General features: G+C 42.8%; 1 protein-coding gene across 1 annotated transcript in view; it reads left to right on the top strand.

Moving 5' to 3' along the window:
- fmn2a (formin 2a) overlaps positions 1-12,298 on the top strand; it is a gene marked incomplete at its 5' end in the record, with an annotated part of 46,372 nt that extends 34,074 nt beyond the window's left edge. The window contains 5 exons of the mRNA XM_080782961.1: positions 2,117-2,209; positions 7,776-7,827; positions 9,264-9,413; positions 11,031-11,112; positions 11,392-12,298. Of these exons, the coding sequence (XP_080639087.1) occupies positions 2,117-2,209; positions 7,776-7,827; positions 9,264-9,413; positions 11,031-11,112; positions 11,392-11,418 (404 nt within the window). The 3' untranslated portion in view covers positions 11,419-12,298. The remainder of the gene's footprint in view (positions 1-2,116; positions 2,210-7,775; positions 7,828-9,263; positions 9,414-11,030; positions 11,113-11,391) is intronic.
- Between the last annotated feature and the right edge of the window lie 622 nt (positions 12,299-12,920).

Genomic DNA, 12,920 nt, shown 5'->3' on the forward strand with positions numbered 1-12,920 from the left:
ACAGGCCCCGAAAATGAAGGCCCGGCCCTATCTGGGCCCTGTACACTCAAGAGAATGTCCCCGCTACCACCCATATATCTCCATATACTGTATGGAGTTGACATGTTCTGACATTATGTTGATCTGACCTCATCTAACACTGTACACTCAAGACATGCTCCTTATATGGCCAGTACAGAATTCATTCCATGTTGATCTAACCCCCCATGCTAAAGCACCAGCGCTCGCCCAGCAGTCTGCCGTCAATGAGGCGGATGCATGCACGACCTCGCCGTAAAGGGCGAGGTCGCTTCTTGCCCTCAGGCGTTTTACTGGTAATAATCCAAATCTACAAAGTAACTAGTAACTAAAGTTTTCAAATAATTGTAGTGGAGTAAGAAGAACAATATTTGCCTGTAAAATACTGGAAATTGGAAATACTCCAGTAAAGTAAAAGTACCTCAAAACTACTACAGTAGTTGAGTAAATGTACTTGGTTACTTTACACCACTGTAAATGCCTGCATATTAGCAGTACTGTAAGGACCTCAGCAGAAGTGTGTAAATAGTAATACTTATAGTAGACGTGGAAATCAGATTATGCTCAGAAAAGCCAAGCTGATTGGTTAAGGCAAAAAAAAGGTAAAGAAAAATCAGTGCAAGTTAATGAATGAGGCCGTGGAGAAACACATTTCATTATTCAGTCTCGGCTCACTCAGCACATCCAACACTTTCCAGCCATTCAGGGGCCTGCAGGTGGTAAAAAGCTAATGTACACAGTAAAATCCTCAGTGTTCATTTTACCTCTGAGAGTGTACACATGTAGCCTAACCAAATGGACTCGAAAGGGTCCATTAGGTTACATTTTTACACTATTGCCATTACAAATGGATAAATGAACACTGAGGTGTGCGTGCGTGAGTGCGTGCGTACGTGCGTGTGTGTGTGTGCGCGTACATGTACATGCGTCTGTGCGCCCGTGTGTGATGTGTCCTTGTGCTAGTGCATGTGCGCACGTGTCCATGCGCCCGCAATACAAAGTGCATACCCATGTGCGAGTGAGTGTCTGCATGCTTGCTTTTCGATTGAGAATAATTCCCCAAGCCAGGTCTGTTCTCTATCACATTTTATGTATCTGTACTGCTAAACCAATCAGGTCTCTTATCCATGTTGTCTCGCCAAATATTGTTTTTCTCCCAGTTCAATCAATCATTTGGCTGCTCATTATTTGCAATTCATAAAAATGGAGTGGCCCATGAGGGACACTGACCTGCGTCCGCTTTGCCCCAAGTGGCAGTGGCGCATGATAGCCCAATACATAAACGCATCATCACATGCTCTAGCTAGCCCATTAGCCGGAGAAGCCAGCTGAGTGCTCTAGCAGACGCAGTCTTCGATGACAGCTGCCCGAGGGGGGTTCGGATAAGTAGGCGGCCCACAGAAATGTGCTTGGCCATCCTGAAGGACAGTAGCATTGCAGTGGAGCTAGCTTGCTCTGTACCTTCAGAGGAGGAGATACCATATGGTCTCACAATTACCATTCACCCAGTCCCCACCTCCTCATTCCCCATTTCCTTAGCCCCTCGTGGCCCCCTTCGCCTCAGAGGTCTTTAGCATGCGAGTTCTGGATCCATCATGGCTACAGATAGAGCGTGACTCTGGAGTTCTCCAGGGATCAAAGCACGAGCCTACCTCGCTCCTCAGGCCATCTTATGTTGCTTGTGTAGAAGTGCGATGGGTCGTTCTATCAATGAATAGGATCAAATACCAGTGTGAAGCTGATATGGACTTTCTCGCATGAAAATGTATAGACTCTTAGGGCCTAGCGGGCCAGGCGCATGCCACATATAAGGCTCTGGCCTGACAGCATGTCGTGTGTTCGAATCCCGTTCATGACGACTTTTGCTCCCTCTCAATTCCTCCCTCTTTCCTGTCCGTCTTCACTTCACTCAAAAGGCAGAAAAGCCTAAAACAAATATTGGGGGGAAAAATAATTAAAAGAAAATGTAAACTCTTAAAGAGTTTGATAATAGAACAACAACCCTAATTTAATAGATGCCAACATTCATGCTGGATGCAACACTGCTTTGCACCATCAGCAGGATTTTTCTACCCATGATCTTTCGTTATTCTTCCAGCATGCTCAGCTGAAACATTGAAAGTGTGTGCGATGTCTTCCGAAGAAAACCTGCAACCGTTCAAGCACAAGATGGATGAGTTTCTGAGCCAAGGTGAGCCCAGTTTCATCATATGAATATTCCAATTACTGTGGATAAAAGGTTTTGTCATTAGTATAAATCAAGCAGGTTTCTTTTTCTGCATTCAGTGCCAATGTCCTCTTTATCTGGTAATGGTTTACATGTGTGACAAAAAATATGTTTAAGTGCTTAAGTAAATCAACAGATTGAGCATGCTTACTGCTTGTGCTTACTGCAATTGAGGACCTCACGCACAAAGATGAAAACAATAAAGAACACAATGTAAATGGCTTGAAAGTCAACAAATCACAGGGTAATGGTTAAGTAAATAGAACAATTATGAAAGTCATTACTGCTTAACATAAATTTTTGTTCCGGAACACTTGGGGACATACAGCCATACACAAACAAATACTGTTTTAGTAGTGTTTAGAGCTGTCAAAAACACATTTGTGTGGAATACTTATTGTGAAAAGCACACCAGTGAACGATTATATAAAGAATAACTTGTTTTAATTGAAAATGTTACACATAAGTTCAACAAAGTAAGACAAGGGTACCATCAAACCTGTCTAAACTTCATGCAATCTAAATATTAAATAATATTCTTAGAAATTGTGGACTAGCAAACGGTATGTCTATCTAAATAACATACTGTATATAGATCATGCAGTGAACAACTATTCAACATTACATCTCTACATCTCTAACTAGCATCTATGAGTGCCACTGTAGGGGGTGAGGTAGAGTCTGAAGAGGTGATTTTACAGACTGAGGTAGAACATCGGGAGCGAGTCTGCAGTGCTCACGGCAGACCCAACGTCTTACATCTGTTAGTAACATAAGCAATTCTATAACTGCTGTATCGCCTTAAGGGTATGATCGAATTATTACATGTATATAAATATGCTGAATGTAACTGGTCTTAATGTCACAGATTATGTCTTAATCGAATCATGCAAGATCCCAGAGTTACGTGCCTGTCAGCTTAGAAGCCCTTAAAATGACAAATGCAAAGATGTTAGAAATTCATGTCACCCTGCTGATTTGTATTGTTCTAGACTTGGCATAATGAATAACTAATACCTCAGAGAGGCCACACAATCCCTCTATGGTGTGAGAGCATCTGAAGTTGGCCATCAATCAACGCGCCATAAGTCTTCTGAAGAGTCCGCCTCGCCCTCCTTTCCAAGCCTGTCTCCCATTGCTTCCCTGGGTGATATACGCTGTTGTTTCCATGGGGATTCCTGTTTACCCTGGGGTGTATTGAATAACTCACAGCTATTGTTTCAAGTTTGTCTACCTGCAGTGATGGATTGCATCTGCTCTTGGTAGCTGTGGCTTTTTATCTCGATCTCTGCCTGTACAAAACAAACATGTATCTCTGGGCGGTCATAGAGGAGGATCCAGGATGGCCGAACATGAACCCATCTCCATGCAGTTTGAACTGACTGCTGTGGAAAGACCTATAAGGGCAAAGGAAGAAAAGTGGTGTTAACTGCGATAAACTCTTGACTTGTACGATGCTCTTCATCTTCACTGAGCGTTGTAGGTCCTGTTCCTATCTTCTCCTGTGGCTTTTTTCTGACTCTGTTTGTTGTCCCGCACTCTTGAAGGCCCCTCTTCCCCCCATGAGGTTAATGATACTCTAGGAAAGATTTGGAGGTGCCGCCATTCTTCAGCCTTACTTTCTTTCCATCCCCAAATATCGGGGAATCAAATAAACACCTCGGAGTGCTGCCTTGACCAGGAGGACTGTTAAAACAGGGATGATGTATTAGTGGTGGAATGGAGGAGAGTGGAGAGTGGAGAGTTTGTGATGAATCTACCTCCAGAGTACTCCCCCTCTGTCCACCACGCTTGTTTTCCTTTCCACCTACACGGTGTGTTTGTCATCAGTTATCGCCCACTTCTCCCAGATCACTTCAGCAGCCATCATTAAGGCCGCTCCAAGACAGCATCTCTGCTGCTTTTAAATCCCTCGTCGCTCATTGTGACCTTTAATTTATACTATTTAAAGCTGCATTGTGTAATACTGCATGCAGCACCTACTGGCAAGCAAGGGGAAGTACATAACAGGCTGTTGTATTCTCAAAACAAGGAAAGCTAAGTAGGCAACTCACCCCCGTCCCCTGCTACATGTCCCCCTGGCTTTAACATTTCCTGTCCATCAAACAAAATGAGGGAAACAACTCAGACACTGGCAGTCAAAGTGAGACAAACTTAGCTATACCGGCAGGCTGTTTTGTTATCTGTATTGTATAGTATAGTATAGTATAGTATAGTATAGTATAGTATAGTATAGTATAGTATAAAGGACTGGGGAGAGGCGCCCACCGGAGGAGCTCCCTCCAGAGGAGCTCACAGTTGGGCTTAATTTTAGAAAGCGGGGGAAAACAACAACATGGAAGGCCGGCATGTGCACATATTTGGCCCGGTAGTGCTATGTCTCAATAAAACCTCTCGGGCCTTGTGATGATCAAAAATATTGCACAATTCCACTTTAACTCTGGGATGCATACTGTAACATCACTCACGATAAAAAGCGCCTCCATGGTGAATTTGTATTCAGCAATGTGGTCTTTTTCAAATTCAGCAGTGTGTATCTGTCATGTCTACCAAACGTCTCGCAAGCCTGCTTTCATCTCCGCAATCTGACGTTTACAACAATATTGGGATATTGTGATCCACTTCAAAGGTGTAAGAGTCAGTTTGTTATGCTTGCTTTAACATAACACGCACAAATGTCATTCTTTGTGTTACGTTGGCTTTGAGGTCCGGCTACATTCAGTTGACTGTGACCAATCTTTTTGAAGGACCCAGCATACGGGCCCCCTTTCCAAGTGCTTTTGTATTCAAATGAGAGCGTAATGTGGAGCATATGTTCTCCCCCCGCCGTATCACTCACTGTCCTTGAGTTTCAGTTTTAAAGGAAGTGTATAGATGAAAGCATGTCTCCCATCTCTCTCTCCCTCTCTCCCTCCCTCTCTCTCTCTCTCTCTCTCTCTCTCTCTCTCTCTCTCTCTCTCTCTCTCTCTCTCTCTCTCTCTCTCTCCCTCTCTCCGAGAAATATGGGAGCTCTTCCTTTGATGCAAATGATGAGGTTTGTCCTGTGAGAGCACAGTCTACAATGTAATATGAACATATGACTCGGAAGGCTCCAGACTGGAATTCTCGGGGTGCCTCTGTTGCGGCGGCAAAAAAAAAGAATGACAGCCAAAAATGTCTTTATTTTTGTTATTTCTGTAATTACAAAAAAATAGAAGAAATATATAAAAAGGGAGAAAAAGCAGTAAAAAAAGAAAACGGGGTTAAATAGTTTCTGGCTCCACAGTTTCGACCACTCCTTGTTTATTTTCTGACCATGAAACCAACCACAGAATAACAGTGGGAGCGGACTTGTTGGAGCTCTGCTGTTTGGTCTAGCTCGATTTTCCCCGCTCGCTTCGCAAATTCTCATGCATGCGATGCTTTGATGGAGCCTCTGTGACTAGCAAGGGAGACCATTGGCCACGTGATAATCTGTTTCTGATGGACATAAAGATTACTAAAGCTGGTGGCGTACTCGATTTAGTTTTTCACTGATTACCGCCCTAGCCGGGGCAGGATGTCAACACCAGTAGGCCGGTTGTTGTCATGGGGCTAATGAGCCAAATAAAGGTTTGTTGAATTCTGTCAGAAGTCATCTACATCAATAGGTTGTGTGGGCTTGAATGTGTATTCGCCTCACAAGATTTTTTTTCCAGTCGAAGGTCCTACTGGGCATTCGACTGGGTTTACCAAAAGCGTCTTAGATCACTTTCCAAGGTGTGTGTGTGTGTGTGTGTGTGTGTGTGTGTGTGTGTGTGTGTGTGTGTGTGTGTGTGTGTGTGTCTTGTTAATGTTAAGATAATTTCCAGACAACCTTATCCATTTCATTTTCTAATCGGCCATTATTGACAAGCATAGGTAGAGGGGGAGAGAGGAGCATTATAGCTACAGAGGGATTTAGTGCCCAGGAACAGCAGAGCAAATTGATGGTCCTCCTGCCGATATGTCAGAAGTCCTTAGAAGTAACTCTGGCATCAATTACACAGAGCCGTCAGATATTCCCGGGATAAGAGTGGACCGGAGATCCACGCCAGGAAAGATTCCCTGTCCCGTCTGCTGTCATGGCTGTCCTGCAAAGATATATATCGAGGCCATGGGTCAATGCTGATCATTTGACGGTTTGAGGCGGCGGTTTAGATTCATGCTGCCGAGCAGGCAAACTGGGAAAGAGTTTAGCGTGAAACCTTTTGACCGTCATACCGGACGATGATGAGTGTATGCAGGTATATAAGTCGGCGCCGGCAAACTCTCGGTACGACCGTTTCAGAAATCAGTATATTGTTTTCCCAGAATAAGGAAAGGAAATAAAATAAAAGCTGGATTGACATGATGACATATCTTTAGGGCATTTAGGAGGAAATCTGGAAAATTGGCCAGCGGTTCCCCTCTGGCATTTTCTTGACTGAGTCTGTCACAGTTGACTGCTGTCCTCTTATATCATAATTTATAACACAGTCAAATGATCCTGATGACCCACCGAGATAAGTGCTGGAAACGTCTACTGGTGCGCACCATAGTGCCTCCCTCTCTCTCTCCATCTGCTTCTCTCTCTCTCCCCTGCTCACACACACACACACACACACACACACACACACACACACACACACACACACACACACACACACACACGCTTATCCATTTGATGTAACCCTACACAAAGAGGCACTTGTCCAGCAATCTGCAGTACTCATTTGTCAGTTTTGTAACATTAGACGGTGTGAGACTGAATAACCTGTAGTGGCACATCGCTGACCTTGTTAAAGACTGTTGACATGAGTAAAGGTTCATTTTCCCGTGAGCATCCATCACACCCATCCTAGGCTCCGCTCACTCCACTGGCTTCCCGTCTCTTCAGGTCGAATACACGATATCCCTGCTAACTCATCAATGCATTCATGGCAATACTCCTTCTTACGCCTATACCTCAAGGAATTAGTCTCCCTAGAACCCTTAACCCATTCTGACCTGAGATCAGATTCTAAAAATGTCTTATACATCCTGACAGTTTTCTGAAAAAGCTATGTTTCTATGTTAGTCGTTCTTCGATTTTTCAAAAACAGCAGACCTACAAGCTTGTAGATCTGCTATTTTTCAATAGCTAAAGCATAACATAATGCTAACACCAAAAGGGGTTCCCACTTCCCGCCAAAATGGGCTAACTTGCAGTCACCGCTCTTCAAACACTGAATCATCACGGAATCAAATGGACCCTTTCATAGTTAACCCATTAAACCAGGAAAGCATCTGTGTTATTTTAGACGTTTGCGTTGGCTATTCAAAAATAACAGATATACAAGCTGCGACGCATGACGTGACGCGCTGCGAGCTTGTACATAATGCTATTTTTTAACATCTTGAAAGTATGAGAACTATTGATTTAGAAGGCATTATTGTAGAATCGGCCTTAATTCTTAATGGGTTAAATGAACACATTTTTGAGTGTGGCCCCAATCCTGCATTTACAGGTAAGCACTTCTGTACTCTAATCAAAATGTCTCCTCCTTTACAGCCAAAACAGAGCTGGAGGCTCGGGAGCAACAGCTGTCTGACACGCAAAAGATGTAAGAGAGTTCTTTATTCCATGGATCTTTCAAAATGTACAATGTATTTTCTATCACAAAAATGTTTTTTTTTTTTTTTTACAAATAAATATTAATAGTAGCACTAATAAGAAAGAAAACAAATACTTAGCTTGGTCGTGCTATTATCCATGCGTGTATACGGCACATGTACATTTATGTTGTGTTTGTCTTGATATGCAAAATGTCATGCATGCACGTGCCAGTGTGCGGGGGGGGGGGGCTTTGCTGACAATAGAATAATGCTTTGCTGACAATAGAATTAAATGCTTGCTGTCTTGAACATATTATGTTCTAAATCATCACTAAGGATATGTATGCTCTAGCGGCAGTTTGTCGACATTTACAGGTCTCCGCGGGTTATTTCAGTTACACGGTATAGGTGGAGGTCGTCACGGAGGGCCGCAAGGTAGACGAGAGGCCCCTTGTGTGGTGTCTGCGTTGTTTATCTAAGCAGAGCCAGAGTAGACAGCCTTGGCTCCAGGCTTCTGTTAACACTGGCTAGGAATGTGTTCCTGTAGCGCACTCCAAACAATGAGAACCCAACAACCTGTCCGCTGTATTGATCAACCTCCGAGGGCCATAGCATTTGTCACTTTCACTTCGCTCGCTCTTCTTATCACCAACGCACCCTCGCTGCTCCATGTGTTTATCTGCTGTCCCTGTGCCTGTTCACACTGTCAAGCCCTGTGTGTCCATTGAACTCCTACCTCTACCTGTAAGGGGCCATTTGTCTCAACGTGCGTGCGTGCGTGCGTGCGTGCGCGCGTGCGTGCGTGCGTGCGTGCGTGCGTGCGTGCGTGCGTGCGTGCGTGTGTGTGTGTGCAATACAGCACACATGCATTTGTACATAGTGGCAGAAGTATATTGTTAAAACATATTTGTATAACACTTCATTAAAACACGTACAATACCAAATCAATTCAATGTTTATCAAAATGGGTGTCTTTATTATTTTGCCATTTGATTGAAAGTATTGTTTAGGTTCTCAGAATAATGACACTATCAGCTACTGTAAGCTAAAAAGTAATCTTTAAATTAATTTGTAAATCAGTCAATCTATCACAGATGCTAACATGAGTAAATACATACACAGTCACACACAAAAATAGCACTGAGATATGCGTGTAAAGCAGTGCCAATAGGTTTAATTTTAGCCCTAAAATTGGCAGACAATAAAATCTGTGTTTGCCTTGAAATGCTCAGTCATCTTCGGTGTACATTTTTACAAATTGCTACCGTACAATGAGCCTGGAAAAAAAACAAAACCACATATTATACAAAAACATTATCCTGAGATTAGCTTTCACTTTTTAGCATTTTGGCATAAAGCTGCCGGGTTTCACAATGACTCTGTGTAAGCTCATTTTGTAATAATTTGGTCTTGTGGGCTTTTCTTTTTTGTTCTCTATCCTCAGCTTCTTGGAGCTGAGCGTGTTCTTTTCTGTCAGGCCCAAGGCGGGCGAGAAAGAGGTCTCTCCAAACACCTTGTTCTCGGTCTGGCACGAGTTCTCCACCGATTTCAAAGAGCAGTGGAAGAAGGAGAACAAGCGGATGTTAAAGGAACGGTGAGCAGATGCTGCAGAGGCGGAATATTGATATTGAGTTTGAACGCAACATATTGTTGTGCTTTGCACAGTTCCTTACGTTTCAAAATGTCATGACCAAGCTGGACTTGGATTGAATACCATCAGAGTTTTCGCTCTTTTATTAAGATATGATAGCAGAGAGACAGGAACCTGAGGGCAAAGAGGGGGGAGGGGAACCTTTATTAATCCTAGGGGAAATGCAGTCCTCCTGGCACCACTATGAAACAATATGTTACAGGTGGGTGAACATGTACAGATGTGTAGTAACACTAGTAACAAAAATCAAACCCGTGTGAAGTGAGGGGCGCTATATTAAAGTCTAACTCATGTTGATTAGGTGATGTAATGGTGATGTAAAACAAACTGTCAACACAAACATTAAATTCTCTTTATTTTGAATGGCATTTAATGTTTGTGTTAGGGACAAGATGACGTAAATGTTCCCTTCATTGTCAATGGCGTTTTTAAAACAGACATTGACCTAAAAACAAACATTAAACCTGTATATAGGAGGGGCTAGCACCCCTCAAAATATATTTCATATCATAATTTATATCATATGATAAATTTGCCCAAAGCAGGGACGCCAGGGTTAAGTGGTACAAAATATTGAGTCCATCTCGTGCTCACTGAAGATTCTATCAGTCATTCAAATTCATGGAGGGAACACAGCTGAAATGACCCAGATCGTTCTCTTCACCCCGGTAATGAAAAGAACACATGCAGGATCCAGTTAGCTTCCAGTGGTTCGATGGGTCTGAAGATACCACTGCTAATGTCAACAGCAGGCTAATTGGTCCATTATGCTGAATGAAGATGGAATGGAGATACAGTATTTGTAACGAAAAGCACAATATCATGAGCTTTGTTTATTCTGTAGGAGTATGACAACTAATTAGTAGTTACTCTTTGCCCTTCGTTTTAAGGCCAACATCCCAATTCTCTCTCACCCCCCCCCCCCTACTCTCTCTCTCTCTCTCTCTCTCTCTCTCTCTCTCTCTCTCTCTCTCTCTCTCTCTCTCTCGCTCTCTCTCGCTCTCTCTCTCTCTCTCTCTCTCTCTCTCTGTATTATTAATACTGTATTATCATTCCCCTTTAACATACATTTACACATTTTTATGTTATTAGTCACAGTTACACGGATGCCAATACAATGTTTATTTTTCCTTTGTAACACTAATGACTAGTGACACTTCTGGCTCTGTCCATGCAGTAGTAAACTATGGGTGCGTCATTTCAAATAGCAAGTGATGAGACATAACTTCCTCATGTCCAAACACCACCAACACATGGCCAACGTCTGATCCGTCTCACTGCTGGACCTGAAAGTGTGCTCGTGCGTGCGCGCGTGTGCGTGTGCGTGTGTGCGTGTGTGTGTGTGTGTGTGTGTGTGTGTGTGTGTGTGTGTGTAATGCACAATGGGTGCTAGGTCAAAATGGATATCATTGAGAAAAATTAAAGCACCACTTTATTGGCAAAACATGACAAGATTTCAACCCTCTAGGCCCTAGGGATCTATTTCGGGTCAATGTGTTAGTGTGTGCCTCCCATTATGGATGCTTGCTAAGTAACAGACTGATGAAAATGTTCTTCCAGGGTAAAAATGGCAGAGGAGTGCTTCAAACAGGCGAAGGAGAAGGCCGCTTACAATGTCAAACCCAAACACGCGACTGGAATAGTACGTCTACACTCTTCTTTCTCTTATCCTCAAATCTTGTGTGTGCCCACTTTGTTTCTAGTGCTTACTGTTTTCCTACCACCCACAGCCCTGTCCCTTCTACTCGTTCTTGTTGAATCAACGCAAATCTCTTCCTCACCTCGCTGCCTCCATACCACACCGACACCTGTCAGTGTATTAGAGAAACAAAATGCCTGGCTGTGTGTTAACATGTTAAGATGACTGACGGGGCTCGCTGCTATAAATAACTACAGCCTGTCCTTGTTCTTTGCTCCACAGAAAGCCAAGTTGGGTCAAAAGATCTGAAGCAGAAGCTTTATCATCGCCATGTGCATTTGCACAAAGCCAGAGAGGTTTCGCTCAAATCTGACTGTCTCACCGGTAATATTTTACGGTGGCGTTTGTAGGTTTTGTTTTTAACTGCTTTGGGCCTGCTGTTTGTTGCTAGGTGGTCCTGAGAGGATATCTTTACTAGAATGTGATGGACAGGTGCAAAGCTTTTACATTCCACTATTTGATAGGACCCATGGACTTTACGAGTCCATGGGTGCTCCTGAAAGACATCCGAAAGTTAGTTAGATTTAGGTGGGCTCAGTGCCAGAATTTTGCTTGTTAAAATGTGAAATATGAAGTCGTCTCCAGCCTTTCCATACTATTTTATAAGCCATGCGTAGCCTGTATCCTTCTTTACTGCAATTTTCAAGTCCGGTTGCAGTAAAGTCAATCATGTTTTCCAAGAATCTAAAAGATGGACTACTACCGCACTCGTCCCCTGGCCTGTACACCTCATTCTGTCCTACGTGGAGAGAAACACAAGCGTTTGCGTTTATTAACCCATAGATCAGCTGCCAGACAGCGAGTGCCTTAAAGCACAGTGAAGTCGTCAAGTGAGCCCTGTAAATAAACAGATTAGCTTGAAACATTATTACAGTATACCTGTAATGACATGAACCTGTCTTACTTCACAACATGCTGAATCATGACAAATATTCTACAGCTGAGACAATCGTACAGGTAAGCCTCATCTAGCGGGATGATACTTAACGTATTTAAGAGCACAGTAGTAATTATAGAATATAGAATACTACCTATAATTAATGAAGTTTACAAAAACTGCTTAACATCCTTGTTGAGGCTCCGTATCCTTTTTATTTTTTAAGTGGTGCAGCCACTCCAATGAACAGCAACGTGTCCCTATGTCTGTCTTCTGTTTAGGGTCCCTATTTCATATAAAAAGATCATGTATTTCAACAGTGTGATCTTACAGTGTGTCAATATTGTATTTGTTGTTATGTTATATTATACGTAATATCTTATGTAATTAGTTGCTGATCCCTTTCCTGTGAATGTGAGAACTGATGCTGATGTCCATGTCCTCAGTGGTAATTTAACTCTTGAGAGTGTACAAATGTAACCACACACCCGACAGGGTCTATCTATTTGGTTACATTTGCATTATCATGGGGCAATACACAGTAAAAGCCAGACTGTCAATTTACCTCTGAAGGTCCTTTTACACACACACACACACACACACAAAAAAGTACTAATCACAGAACACTAATATTACACATGATAAAAGCAACATAGTTTCTAATATTATATGCGATAAAGCATATAACAGAATTACTTTTCCATGCTTCCACACTGTGAATAAGGCAGCATAAACCTGTATGAATGAGGCATCAACTATAATAGTTTTGTGATGCGAAATATTCGCTGGCGAGTATATCGCATTTCTTTATTTAGTCGCCACATCTCCTTTGTGTAAAGGCCTGGAATATGTAAACGTGGACCCATAAAAGACT

This window comes from Protomyctophum bolini (assembly GCF_963924005.1).
Source record: "Protomyctophum bolini genome assembly, chromosome: 14".
Taxonomy (NCBI): domain Eukaryota; kingdom Metazoa; phylum Chordata; class Actinopteri; order Myctophiformes; family Myctophidae; genus Protomyctophum; species Protomyctophum bolini.